General features: G+C 41.3%; 1 protein-coding gene across 11 annotated transcripts in view; it reads left to right on the top strand.

Annotated features, from left to right (window-relative positions):
• The window catches only part of CHD2 (chromodomain helicase DNA binding protein 2), a 107,544-nt gene that overhangs the window by 53,373 nt on the left and 40,296 nt on the right, over nt 1–13,875 (top strand). For 10 of the 11 annotated variants that reach the window (XM_036355594.1, XM_036355598.1, XM_036355592.1 and 7 more), the window contains 10 exons: nt 61–194; nt 1,093–1,318; nt 2,282–2,382; nt 2,496–2,540; nt 2,698–2,876; nt 3,742–3,866; nt 5,594–5,810; nt 7,596–7,685; nt 8,552–8,742; nt 12,422–12,610. In XM_036355594.1, coding sequence (XP_036211487.1) covers nt 61–194; nt 1,093–1,318; nt 2,282–2,382; nt 2,496–2,540; nt 2,698–2,876; nt 3,742–3,866; nt 5,594–5,810; nt 7,596–7,685; nt 8,552–8,742; nt 12,422–12,610 — 1,497 coding nt within the window. Of the gene's footprint in view, nt 1–60; nt 195–1,092; nt 1,319–2,281; nt 2,383–2,495; nt 2,541–2,697; nt 2,877–3,741; nt 3,871–5,593; nt 5,811–7,595; nt 7,686–8,551; nt 8,743–12,421; nt 12,611–13,875 lie in introns of those variants that run through there. The other variant, XM_036355599.1, reaches the window with a different exon arrangement.

The following is a 13,875-nucleotide window of genomic DNA, read 5'->3' as shown; positions in this document are numbered from 1 at the left end:
AGGAACGATGTTTGGGTGTGTGCTAGAGTTTCTCACTTATTCCGCATTGTGCCTCTGCAGCTATAAAGAAGATGATGACTTCGAGACCGACTCAGATGATCTCATTGAGATGACTGGGGAAGGAGTGGATGACCAGCAGGACAGCAGTGAAACCATTGAAAAGGTCTTAGACTCACGGCTGGGCAAGAAAGGAGGTATGTGCCTTTGGCAAGCAAATTCCTTTTTTTATCTGCTCAGTCAGACCCAAATTTTACATACTTCAACTCTGAAAGGATGCATGTCAGCCCATGCCCATATCTGTCCTGAAATAGGGAATTTTTTCTGACTCCCATCTTCATGATGTCAGAGCTGAGAATGGAGGGGTGTATTTCACGTGTTTTTGAGATTTTAAAATGAAGCGAATAAAGATGTTATTGTCATAAAAAGCAATGATGTAACAGAGGTTCTTGCTCATTGACATTGAGCTAATACGCCTTTAATTATTTCTGAATCTTCTTGTGAAAAGTATGAAACTGGTTAAATGCATATTTGGATGATGATAAAGATTATTTTATATTCTAATTGGGATAGAACTCAATTTCTTTTAAAGTAATCTTGCTATAAAAGAAATGTCAAGGTAACACCTAAAGTATTTTTTTTTCTGTCTTCTTTTTTCCTCCAACCTCACTTGAGGTTATGAGTTAACAGTTAACTTTGGGTAGATGGTAACTGGTGGAGATACATTTAGTTTCTTACCTTATCCATCATATTCCCGGGTGGATGGATCTGTTTTCTGAGTTAGTAGGGACCAGAATAAAAGGGTGTTGCTGTTTCATTTTTACTGTGTATGGACACAAGGATTTCTTTGATTTCACTGGCAAGTTTTGGGATATGTTTTAAAGTATAAAAATTGAGTTTGCATTTTGAAAACATTTGAAATTATTGATCTCACTTATCCTGTATTGCTTACAAATTGCTGCTGCTTTCAAGTCAAAGGATTTTGGTGCGTCATCTGAAAATAGACTCTTTAGACAATTGTGTACTTGGGAAACTTTTCAGTGTCTGGTTTCATGTACTTTATCTAAAATGTGTTAAAACTGAATCCTTTTGCAGCCACTGGAGCGTCTACTACAGTGTATGCGGTTGAAGCTAACGGAGACCCAAGCGGTGACTTTGACCTGGAGAGTGATGAAGGCGAAGTCCAGTACCTCATCAAGTGGAAGGGTTGGTCTTATATCCACAGCACGTGGGAGAGCGAAGAGTCCTTGCAGCAACAGAAAGTGAAGGGCCTGAAAAAACTCGAGAACTTCAAGAAGAAAGAGGATGAAATCAAGCAATGGTACATTTTCCATCCTGGGTTAAAGAAATACGTTTGCAGCCCGAGGGACAGGAAGGTTCAATATACCTGGACATCAGACCTGTCCGTGTAATATGGTCAGGTTACTTTGTGTTAGGAATAGGGACAGATGAGTCCTATCGTGTGTTCTTTTTAATTTTTAAGAAAACATATTTTTTATTGATGTCAGAGAGGAAGGAAGAGGGAGAGAGAGGGAAACATCAATGACAGAGAATCGTTGATCTGCTGCCTCCTGCACGCCCCTTACAGGGGATCGAGCCCGCAACCTGGGCATGTGCCCTGACCAGGAATCGAACCTATAACCTCCTGGTTCATAGGTCGACACTCAACTGCGGAGCCACACCGGCTGGGCCAGATGAGTTATAATTTCTGTTTTACTACAATGCAAAATATGCTACTTCACTAAATCACATGTTTTTCCTTTGAGTCAAAGACAATAATCTGTGTCATTAAGATAGAAGTGGCTTATATATTTAAAATTTAAAATTCTCAGAAGTATGGTGAGATCTAATTGTAGGTGGCTGCTGTTGTCCTTTTAATGAGCTTTGGTGCTAAGAATAACTCGTTTTCAAAAAAGCCACATTGAATCAGTCCTGAAGCCCATTATATGTTAAAAAAGGCATGTCATCTTTTCAATCTGGAAGACAGTTTTATCCTCTTGGTCTGTTTAGATATATTAATGTATCCCATGAAATTACATGAATTTGTCACAACATCGTTATGTTTAGGTTTCTTGTAAATCGGCCACACGGAGAGGCGTCTCCGGTGTTGTGTTTTTTAAAAGTGTGTGTGTTTTATAAAGTCTCCGGCCTCGTTACTAGATACTAAAGGGGCAGATGGAAGTGGAGACTGATTTCTTCCCTCCCTTGGACTTTGCTTTGAGAGGTGTGTCTGGATCCCCCAGATTTAATGAGCGGGTACTTTTTCTGTCCGTCTTCTGTCCAGGCTGGGGAAAGTTTCTCCCGAAGATGTGGAATACTTCAACTGCCAACAGGAGCTGGCCTCAGAGCTGAACAAACAGTATCAGATAGTAGAAAGAGTGATAGGTAAGAGCATGGAAACTTACTTTATTTATGTATGCATGTATGCATGTGTGCATGTATGTATTTGTCTAGTGCTGATTATAGTGATAACCTCTCTCTTACCGTCCGTTGTTTAGCTATGAAGACAAGCAAATCTACACTGGGCCAAACCGATTTTCCAGGTAAGCAGTTGCTCCTGTTCCTTAATGTTCAGCATTTATGAGCAGTGGATATTTTGCAGTGCTCACAGTTCTGCCCCATGATGTGTCATTGGTTATAATGTCAGTCCCCTCCTGGGAGGGACAGTGGCTTACCTGTGCATTTTTACACGCGAAACAGCTCACAGTCGGAAGCCGGCACCTTCGAACGAACCCGAGTATCTGTGCAAATGGATGGGCCTGCCCTACTCAGAGTGCAGCTGGGAAGACGAAGCGCTGATCGGAAAGAAATTCCAGGGCTGCATCGACAGCTTCCACAGCCGGAACAACTCCAAAACCATCCCGACGAGAGAGTGCAAGGTGCGGTGCTGGCCGGCTTCGGTGTTGTCGGGGAAAGATGTGTCCATACAAAGGACTGGGCACGGAGCTATTGGGAAGATACACTGTTACAAAAACAAAGGATCGTTTCCATTTTGGAAATGAAAGAAGATGAATTAACCTTCACACCAAAGGAAAATAGGAGAGGATGAGTTGAAGAAGGCTTTGCTGACTTGTTGAATCTTATAATTTATAGAATGTTATACATCTAATTAGAGATATTGTAGAGAATACTTGAAATACTTTTTATTGATTTTAGAGAGAAAAGAAAGGAGAGGGGGAGAGAGAGAGAGAAGCATTGATGGGCTGCCTCCTGCACGCCCCCGACTGGGCATCGAGCCTGCAACATGGGTATGTGTCCTTGACCAGGAATCGAACCATTGACCTTTTGGTGCATGGGCCAACCCTCAGCCAACTGAGCCACACAGGCCAGGGTGAAATAATTTCAACACTTTAAAGAGGAGTGATGGAAAGGGGACCATCAATTCTAAGTTAGATACTAAGTATATCAGCTTTTCTATTGGCTAGATTGGTTGTACAGGACCTTTTCCTTCGTTGGAATTCATGCTGAAGTGGTGTCCTTGGCTCTTTAGTAATAAAAGTTTATGTAAGACATGGGCTGTGTCTCTGAGAGGTTGACATTCAGGTTTATGGCACCCGGGAGGCTGTGTGGTTCTGGGAATACGGACCACAATGAAAGAAGTGGTGGTGGGTTGCTGATTCTGATGTGAAGTTTGAATTTGTATGCTTTGGTGCTGAACACGTAACTCATGGCCAGGAGCGTTTTAGCATAGGAGTAGGAAGGAAGTTTTTCCTGACCCAGGGCTTGGTTCCTTTTCTTTTTCAGGCCCTGAAGCAGAGACCACGATTTGTGGCGTTAAAGAAACAGCCGGCATATTTAGGAGGGGAGAACCTGGAGCTCCGGGACTACCAGCTCGAAGGGCTCAACTGGCTGGCTCATTCCTGGTGCAAGTAGGTAGACAAAGATGTTTGAACTTCTCTTTACTGTTTTTGGCTTCTTTATTGCTAGAGGCAGAGAATTACTTCTTTGTACTGTGCAGTGTAGAAATTTTAAAATTATGTGATTGAGAGAAGTCTACCATTTTAATCTGAAGTCAAGAGTATAGTCAGCTTTCATATCCGCGCAGTCAACCAATATTGGATTGAAGATATTCTGAGGGAAGGAGTTTGGTGAAAAGTAAACCTGTTTCCTCCCAGTAGGAAACATGAGGAATATGAGGGAAATGACTCAGGAATACTCTGTATCTGAACAGTATGTTAAATTGGTGTATCCCAGGTTTATAGAGGTATGGCTGCCTCATTCTCCCTTCCTCAAGTATATTCTGCTTTGTTCTTTTGTGTACTTTCCCCCTAAATTAAAATTGTAATCTCTTCTTGGTGAATCAAGTGTCTTACTTTTCTTTAATCCTCACCCAAAGATATACTTAATTTTTTAAATTAATTTTAGAGAGAGAGGAGAAGGGGGTGGAGGGAGAGAAACATTGATGTGATAGAGAAACATCCTGTTGAAATCCAGCCCATCTGCTAAAGCAGCGTTTCTCAAAGTGTGGTCCCAGGAATACACCTGCATCAGAATGTACAGAAGTGTTGGTTACAGTGCAGATTCCTGAGTCCTTTCCCAGGTACTGATTCAGGTGTAGAGTAGATTCAGAAATCGCCCTAGCCAGTTTGGCTCAGTAGATAGAGCGTCGGCCTGTGGACTGAAGGGTCCCGGGTTCAGTTGTGGTCAAGGGCACATGCCCAGGTTGTGGGCTCAATCCCCAGTGTGGGGCAGGCAGAAGGCAGCCTGTCAATGATTCTCTCTCATCATTGATGTTTCGATCTCTCCCTTCCTCTCTGAAATCAATGAAATATATTTAAAAAAAAAGAAACCACAATATCAAAAAAAAAAAAGAAATCTATAGCTTACCCCAGCTGTAGACTGTAGTGTCTTTAAATCAAGCTGTACACACAGCAGCATGCAGGTCTGGCGAGTAGTGTGTATAGCGCTGAACAACCTGGCGGCGTGCAGTGGCCTGGGTGCGTGATTCGAGCAAAGGCACATGACTCTCAGGCTCCAGTTCTCCAGTGGGGGTAGCCAGGGTGCCCTGCTTTCTGTGTTGGAAGCCAAGGTCATGTGCTTGTGTCCACCTGCTTCCTCTGTTACAGGGGATAGAGGTACAAAGCCAAATGCAAGGTCAAGAATATAGTCTGACTAGGCTCTTGTAGTAATCCAAGTCCTTTTTTTTCTAAATCCTCACCTGAGGATATTTTCCCATTGAACTTTAGAGAGTGTGGAAGGGGAGGGGGGGGGGAGAGAGAGAGAGAGAGAGAGAGAAAGAACACACACATTGATTGGTTGCCTCCTGCACGCTCCCTGACCAGGGCCAGGGATTGAGCCTGCAACTGAGCTACATGCCCTTGACCGGGAAGTGAACCCAGGACCCTTCAGTCCTCAGGTCGATGCTCTGTCCACTGAGCCAAACCGGCCAGGCCTACTCCAAGTCTTGATCATGCTTAGATCACTTGTTATTCTGTTTGTAGCTTCCACTTGCTTATGTAGGAGACTTAATTGCAGGTGTGAGGAAATACAGTTGAGATTCACACTGAAGTGTTTTGCTGGGTGACATGGGGTGTTGGCATCCTTGCTCTTCGTTTCTTTGTGAATTAAGGATTTTTTTTTCTTCTTCTTCCTGCAGAAGCAACAGTGTAATCCTTGCTGATGAAATGGGCCTGGGAAAGACCATCCAGACCATATCATTCCTCTCCTACCTGTTCCACCAACACCAGCTGTATGGCCCTTTTCTTATAGTCGTCCCTTTATCCACCCTCACCTCATGGCAGAGGGAGTTTGAAATCTGGGCACCAGAGATTAACGTAGTGGTTTACATAGGTGACCTGATGAGCAGAAATACGGTGTGTAAACAAAAGAATTGGGGTAGAATCTGTATTATAAATGTATTATGGGAATTGACCTAAAGCCATTATAGTTTTTGGTAAAGTTATGATTCTGTGCTGTGCCCCTGATAGTGGGGGATGTATCACAAAAATGCAACCCAGATATTCTGCAAAACTTGTGTATATTTAAGGAAAGTACATGAAGGGGAATCTCTTAGTTTGATTGCAATATTAATTATATTTTTCTTCTCTCTGTGCTCTGGACTTCTAAGACCACCTTATTTATGAAGGGCTTTAGGGAGTTAATACCTTGTAGAATGTCAATATTATTTTAGCTATCTGAACAGAGAGATATTACTGAACATAATTGAGTTCTTAAAAGTTTCCCAATCTTTTAACATGGTGAGGTTACAACTGTCCTTGAAAAAAATTTATTAAAAATTAAAAAAAAAGTAATTGAAAACGCATGACTTCTAAGAAAGGAATAAGGGGAAAGGACAATGGGCCAGTCCAAGTCAGCAGAAGTGAGCTTTGCCTGTTACCAGACTTAAGCATTAGAAACTTAAATCTTTCCTTGGTGATAACTGTTTTTACAAGCACCTGGTAGGTGCCAGGCCCTGTGCTGGGTGCTCTGTGTACACAGCCTGTAATCCTCATGGTAGTCTCCACAATAGACCATGTTCTTCCAACCGATGAAGGTGGTGACTCAGAGAGGTAAACTCCTGGCCCCATACCAAGTAGAATGGGGGGCTGGGACAGATGTGTCTGGCCCCATACCTTTGCTCTTCCACCCCTGTATGGTAACTGTTTCTGGGGGATTGCTTCCAATAAGAGCAAGCCATCAGGAATCCACAACCCTTTGAGAGATGTTACATATTGTCATGCTAATTCCAATTTATTTTTATTACCTACTATCATTGTCTAACCGAAACTCTGGCAGATTGCATTGCCCTCATTCCGAGTTTCTAAGTATACAGTAGCTTCTAGCTTTGTGAATTTATTTTTTTAACCATCACAAAAGAAAAAACAACTTCCAGGATTATGCAAAATGGCTTTAAGCACTGCAGTCCCTAGTGAAGACAAGGAGAACTCTGCAAAATTGTGTCCGCTGGGAAGTCTTCAGTACTCCTTTAGCTTTGTTGTCTTTCTTCCCACGTGGTGGTACTCACCTGCCTGTACTCCTTGCCCCGTTGTCATGACAACCAACTGCAGAAGCTTTGTCATGGGCATTGTCTGCCTGGCATCCAGTCACACCTCAGTGTGAATGTGTTAGCTTCTGTGTTCCTTCACATTGACAGTTATTTTCATTTTCATTTTCATTCGGGTTAACTTACATTTTCACAGTGAGCCTCCCTTTCCTTTTTCTTGGGGCCCATATCTGTCTGCTCTGTGATTAATGAAATTTCTGACCTCATTAATGGTTGGAATTCGTTTTACTTGCTAATGAAAGTATTGCCCTGTCCAAGAAAATAATCAGATTATATTTCCTTAAGAAAATTCTCATTTAGGTGGTGAAATCGCTGATGAAATGCATTTTTTTGATCAGTTGTGTTGGGGCTGCAGGGGCAAAGGGAAATGACAATTTATTTGAATTCTGACAGTGAAGTTTTGGCTGCTCAGTGGTAGATCTTTAATTCTAACTCTTAACTGCTTTATATGTCTATCGATTAGGTCATTTTAGAATGTATAAGGTATTTATTAAATTCTACAAGTTTTTTTTATTGGGGATGTTTCTGTTGCACCTGTCATAAGACTGGCTGGTAAAAGTAGAAATTGTATCTGAATTACCCTTTTCTTTTATAGATACGGGAATATGAATGGATTCATTCTCAGACCAAAAGGCTCAAATTCAATGCACTTATAACAACATACGAGATCCTCTTAAAAGATAAGGTGTGTAATTGGTAACTAAAAGGCTAAATTTTGTAGTGTAACTTGTGCAAATGTTATCAGACTTCAGCATCAGGGTGTGTAGTTCCCACTTGCCGTGTTTTTTCTCTCTCTATTTCTTTAAAAAAGCAAACAAATGAACCAGTAAATCCACAGTGAATATTAAGGTTATTAAAAAACAACAAAAACAAACAAACTCACAGTTGAAGGGGACCTTGGGTCGCCTAGTCCAATGGAATTAAACAGGACAAAGGGGTATTTAGGCCCATAGCTCCCCTGTGATTCTAGGCAATTATGGGGAACTGGGCCTGGGTGCCATGCTCATGGCACAGGCATTCTCCAGAACAGGTGATGTGGGTGGTCTCTGAGGGGGACAGCAAAAGGAAGCTCTTTAAATTACCTTCTTTCTCCAGTTTAGTGGGAAATGTATGAGGCAGGTGATCCCATTGGTGACAGTGTAAATAAATACATTCAGTTTGGTGGCTCTTGATGTGTCTGTGCTTGAGGGTTGGGCTGGAGAACAGGGAGAGAAGAACCTTAATGAAAGAGAGACAGCAAAATCCCCTGTTTTGTTTTGGGTTTTTTTTGCCCAGCATGCCAATTTTTGGGTTCTTGCTTCTGGGCATGCAGCAGTACCCGGCCTGAGAGAGCCCCTATGGGTTTTAGAGGGAGAATGTGCTCTTTTGAATAGACATCAATCTGGCAACCAGCAGAATAAACAGAAGAGTCCTCCTGTCCCTTAAGTCTGAAGAATCAGTGTTTCCGTGTCTACCTTCGTGACGGTATTTTGTACAGAGATGATTAACACTTGCAAGTCCTGTGGGTTTCCTTCTGACCTGGTGGCTCGTTCTGTTTTGTTTTTGCTTTAGACTGTGCTGGGCAGTATTAACTGGGCCTTCCTGGGAGTGGATGAAGCCCATCGGTTGAAGAACGATGACTCTTTATTGTATAAAACCCTGATTGACTTCAAGTCCAACCATAGGCTCCTGATTACGGGGACCCCTCTTCAGAACTCCCTCAAAGAGCTCTGGTCCTTGCTGCACTTTATTATGCCGGAGAAGTAAGCTCCTTCCTGTGTATTTCCCAGCACGCTAGAATGTCTGAAACGCCAATGCTTTTTAACTCTTTTGAGTAGACAAGACCTTAGGGAACATGGTTGGCATGCATGTTTGGGGGAAAGCAAAGCATTAACTGAGGCAGGAACAGACGTATTCACATGTTCCATCATACGTGAGCGAAGGCACAGAAGTCAGCCTGTTGAGGAGAAAGCATGTTGTTTACCAAACCTGTGAATCAGTTACTTGCTTCGGGGAAGTGATTAGTAGATAGGAAACATGAGAACTTCTCACCGCTGTTACCAGGTAATCAATAAGATTGAAGTGACATCTACAAGGCCCACAAGCTGTCAAATATTAAAAATACCTTAAGACCAAAGATCTGCTAACAGAAGCCTTACCTTTAGGCCTTCCTCAGGTCTTCAACTTACTAAAATATCTGTGGGATGTCTCTTTTAAAGAAGGTTTTTATGGGAGAGATGGTGTGCACATTTTATAAAAGTTAAATTTGTCCAGAGGTGTTGGTGATACTTAGAGTGAAAGCTACACTCGGCCTGATTTGAAGGACCCTTCTCAGTACCTTGACTTTGACTCATCGCGCACCACTTTCGCCATCTTTTTATTGCTTCAGCATGCCATGCCATTGCCAGTCCTTTGGCCTGGGATGTTTTTCCTCCTCCTCTTCAATACTGTTCTTGCCTCGGTTTATGTGACCACTTCTTTTTAGAGGTCTTCTCAGACCCCCTGACCTAGAGTAGCAGCCTGTTAGACATGCTTAGCATCCCTACAGGTTTTGTTTTCTATACGGCACCTCTTTTTTCCCTATTTATTTGTCATTCATCTCATGTCATTCAAATTCAGAGAAGATGTGAGTGTCTCTACCTGTCATAAACTGATCAAGGCATTTTTGGATAGCCTAACGTCCAACATAGAAAATGGTCCCTTCCCCCACTTGTTGTTAGCTCTGAAAACTTCTTGAGGTACAATGTACATACCATAAAGTGTACCGTTGTAAATATGCGATTAATTATTTTTCAGTGAATTTGTAGAGTTGCGCAACTATCAGGATAATCTAGCTTTAGAATATTTTTTCATCCAGAAAAGTTCCCTCTTGCTTGTTCATACAAACTTTCTGCTTCACTAATCAGCTTTCATCTCTAGTGATTTACGTTTTCTAGAAATTCCATTTGAATGGAAGCTTAGTACGGCCTTTCTATTTTGGTTCCTTTCATTTAGCATAATAGTTTTGAGATTCACCTTTGTCCTAGATTATCAGGAGCTATTCTCGTATTATGCATTGTCTTACTATGGCTTGTCTTTTCATTTTCTTAATGCTGTCTTTTGAAGAGCAAGTGTTTTTAAATTTGATGAAGTATAATTTGTCATTTTTAAATGGATTGTCATAAAATGAGACATTTGCCTAGCCCAAGGTTACAGAGACTTGCTTTTCTTGTTTTTTCTAGAATTTCCTACATTTAGACCTGTTTCATTTTGAGTTACTTTTTGTTTTAAGTGTTAAGTGCGAGGGCCCAAGTTCATTTATTTTTGCAGAGGGATTTTTGGAAATTGTTCTGGTGCCATTTGTTGAAAAGATTATATCCTTTCTTCATTAAATTGTCCTTGTCCCGAATTTGGGTGACAAATTGTTTGGGTGACAAATTTGTTGCCAATTAGTTGAGGCCATAAATACATAATGGTCTGTTTCTGGGTTCTCAGTTCTGTTCCATTGGTACATATTTCTGTCCTTATGCTGACACACTCTGCATTCATTACTGGCTGTATACCACTTGGTAAAATGGGGAAGATTATAAGTTCCAACTTTGTTCTTTTCCAGAATTATTTTGGCTATTCTAGATTGTTTATACTTCCGTATATGTTGTAGGATCAGCTTATTAATTTCTGAAAAGAAAAAAAAAGCTGAAATATTGACAGGCATTGTGTTGAATTTATTTATCAATTTAGGGAGAATTATCATCTAAACAATATTGAGCCTCCTAAGGCAGTGATGGCGAACCTTTTGAGCTCGGCGTGTCAGCATTTTGAAAAATCCTAACTTAACTCTGGTGCTGTGTCACATATAGAGATTTTTTGATATTTGCAACCATAGTAAAACAAAGACATATTTTTTTATGTTTATTTTATATAGTTAAATGCCATTTTACAAAGAAAAATCAACCAAAAAAATGAGTTCGCGTGTCACCTCTGACATGCATGTCATAGGTTCGCCATCACTGTCCTAAGCCATAGTCAGGGCAAGTTTCCTCCATTCCTTTAGACCTGTAATTTTTCTCTGTAGTTTCAGTGTATAAGTCTTTATACTTTTGTTACTTTATTCCTCATCTTTTAATTTTGAGTGGAATTGTGTTTTTTAATCTAATTTTGAAAGTGTACCAGAGAGTTGAGTTTTATAGGGTGATCTTGTATCCTGTGAACTTGTAAAGATTATTCCCACTGTTTTGTTGTTGCTGACTTCTCCGCACTCTAGGTACAAGGTCTCATCTTCTCCAAGTAAAGGTAGCTAGTTATACTTCCTTTCCTCAGTGTGCATGGCTGTCTTTTTTAAAAAAATACACATTTTATTGATTTTTTACAGAGAGGAAGGGAGAGGGATAGAGAGTTAGAAACATCGATGAGAGAGAAACATCGATCAGCTGCCTCCTGCACACCTTCTACTGGGGATGTGCCCGCAACCAAGGTACATGCCCTTGACCGCAGTCGAACCTGGCACCTTTCAGTCCACAGGCCGAGGCTCTATCCACTGAGCCAAACCGGTTAAGGCCACATGGCTGTCTTTTAATTCTTGCCTTTGTTGCACTAGCTAGAGCCTCCATGGGGCATAGAATTGGTAGGAGTAGAATGTGAGCCACAGAATTTTTGTAGCTCCCCTGGATCAGGCGAGTTTTCTTCTCGTTCTAGTTTTCGGGAGTTCTTACAGTGGATGAGCGTCGGACTTGGTCACATGCTATTTTTCTGTGTATGTTGAGATGACCATGTGGTTTTTGTTCTTTATTCTGTCAGTATGTGGTATATTTTGTTAGTTACGTTTTGGATGTTAAGCCAACCTTTCATTCCTGGGGTTAATCTGTCTCAATCCAGGCAGAACAATTTTGGGTGACCAGTGCTTATATTCCTTAATAAACTTTATGTGCCCAGGTTTCCCTAATATTAAATTTATATCATTCGGATTGTTCTTGTCAGAGGGCTGTAGTCTTGTTTATTGTTGTTACGAATCGTTAACTTTTTAACGTAGGGACAGTGAAGATTATTGATGGAAATGATATAATTTTTACCCTTGAGCAGTGACAGCTCTAATACTGCCACTAATTACTATTTTACCTACGAGCTTTATTTTCCCAAGAAATTGCAGCTTATTAAAAGAATTAAGATTACGTTTTCTGCATATTTCGCACAACAACTATGTTTGTGTATGTACTAATTGCATGACACACTAAAATTTTGAGAACTCCGGACGCCGTCTCAAAGGTGGAAACCTTTATGCAGAATAGACTGATGAAATGATCCATTGGTTTTCCTCTCTTATACTCCAGAGCGAATACTGATAAAAGTTTATCTGTCTTTATAGGGAAGATTTTTCCCCCCATTTTACCTTAAAAGAAATTTTTGTTGCAAAAACGCTTTTTTCTTTGTGTGGAACCAAGTAACACCGGACTGTCTCGCCCCCAGGTTTGAGTTCTGGGAAGATTTCGAGGAGGACCACGGGAAAGGGCGGGAGAACGGCTACCAGAGCCTCCACAAGGTGCTCGAGCCGTTCCTCCTGCGGAGGGTCAAGAAGGACGTGGAGAAGTCCCTGCCCGCCAAAGTGGAGCAGATCCTCAGGGTGGAGATGTCGGCGCTTCAGAAACAGTATTACAAGTGCGTGACCGCGGGGGCGGCCGGAGTGCGAGTAAGACAGTGCCCTGAAGCCGGGAGGCGGGCAGTGGACAGATCCACCGTGTCTCTCAGGCCCCAGCACAGATTGAAGTAGCCATTTGTTTATGGTCGGAGGAACTTTTATTATCCTCGCTTTTTTAAAAGGACATTTTTATTGATTTCAGAGAGGAAGGGAGAGGGAGAGGTAGAAACATTAACGATGAGGATCATGGATCGGCTGTCTTCTGCATGCCCCACAATGGGGATCGAGCCCACAGCCTCGGCATGTGCCCTGACCGGGAATTGAACTTCAATAGTTACCGACTCATGGCCACTCTTAGTTCAGCCAGATCTTCTTTTGTATCCCCATTCTCACCTATGTATCTTTTGAAGCATATCCCAGGTACATAGCATACGTGTTTCTACATGTCTAAAAGCAAAAATAAAACCCCAAAATAAAATTTTAAAATTCACTTCAAGCTCATAGGTACAGAGAACATGTGTGTGGGGTGGGCAACATGGACAAAGGGTTCAAAAGGTACAGACTTACAGTTATAGAATAAGTAAGTCATGGGGATATAGTATACAGCATGGACTATAGTTAATAAGAGAGTATATTAAAAGGGGAAAAATTGTAACTATATGGTGATGGATGTTAACTAGACGTATTGTGATTATTTCACAATATACACAATACTGAATCATAATGGATACCTTTGAAACTAATATAATGTTGTACGTCAGTTATACCTCAATTAAAAAAAGAGTTAAGCATAACATCAATACTGTTATGCCTAAAAAACTAATAATTCCTTAATATTTTTATTGTGTCCAATGAGTGTTTACAGTTTCTTGGCTGTAATAAATATGCATGCGCGCGCACACACACACACACACACACACACTCTCACTCACACCCTCACACTTTGCTATTTTGCATTGGGATCTAAATAAGCTCCATATATTGTGACTGGTTGGCATGTCCCTTATGTTTATTTTAATCCATCCCCCTTACCCCCCCGCAACCCCTCGTCCTTGTAAATTCTTTCAGTGAAGAAGGTGAGTCTGGTGTATAGATTTTCCTCACAGCCTGGATTTTTGCTGATCCCAGCTCTGTAGCATCATTTAATATTTTGCTCTGGACACTTTGAAGATTTTCCTATGCATTCATTTAATATTTTCCCATGCATTCATGAGTGTAGAGGGTTCGTTAGATTCAGACTCAATGTCAGTATTTCCTCGACGACCCCAGCTCTTTGTGTGAATCA

Source organism: Myotis myotis, unplaced genomic scaffold (genome assembly GCF_014108235.1).
Source record: "Myotis myotis isolate mMyoMyo1 unplaced genomic scaffold, mMyoMyo1.p scaffold_m19_p_23, whole genome shotgun sequence".
Lineage (NCBI taxonomy): Eukaryota > Metazoa > Chordata > Mammalia > Chiroptera > Vespertilionidae > Myotis > Myotis myotis.
The sequence above is the reverse complement of the archived record's forward strand: the minus strand, read 5'-3'. Positions and strand labels throughout refer to the sequence as shown.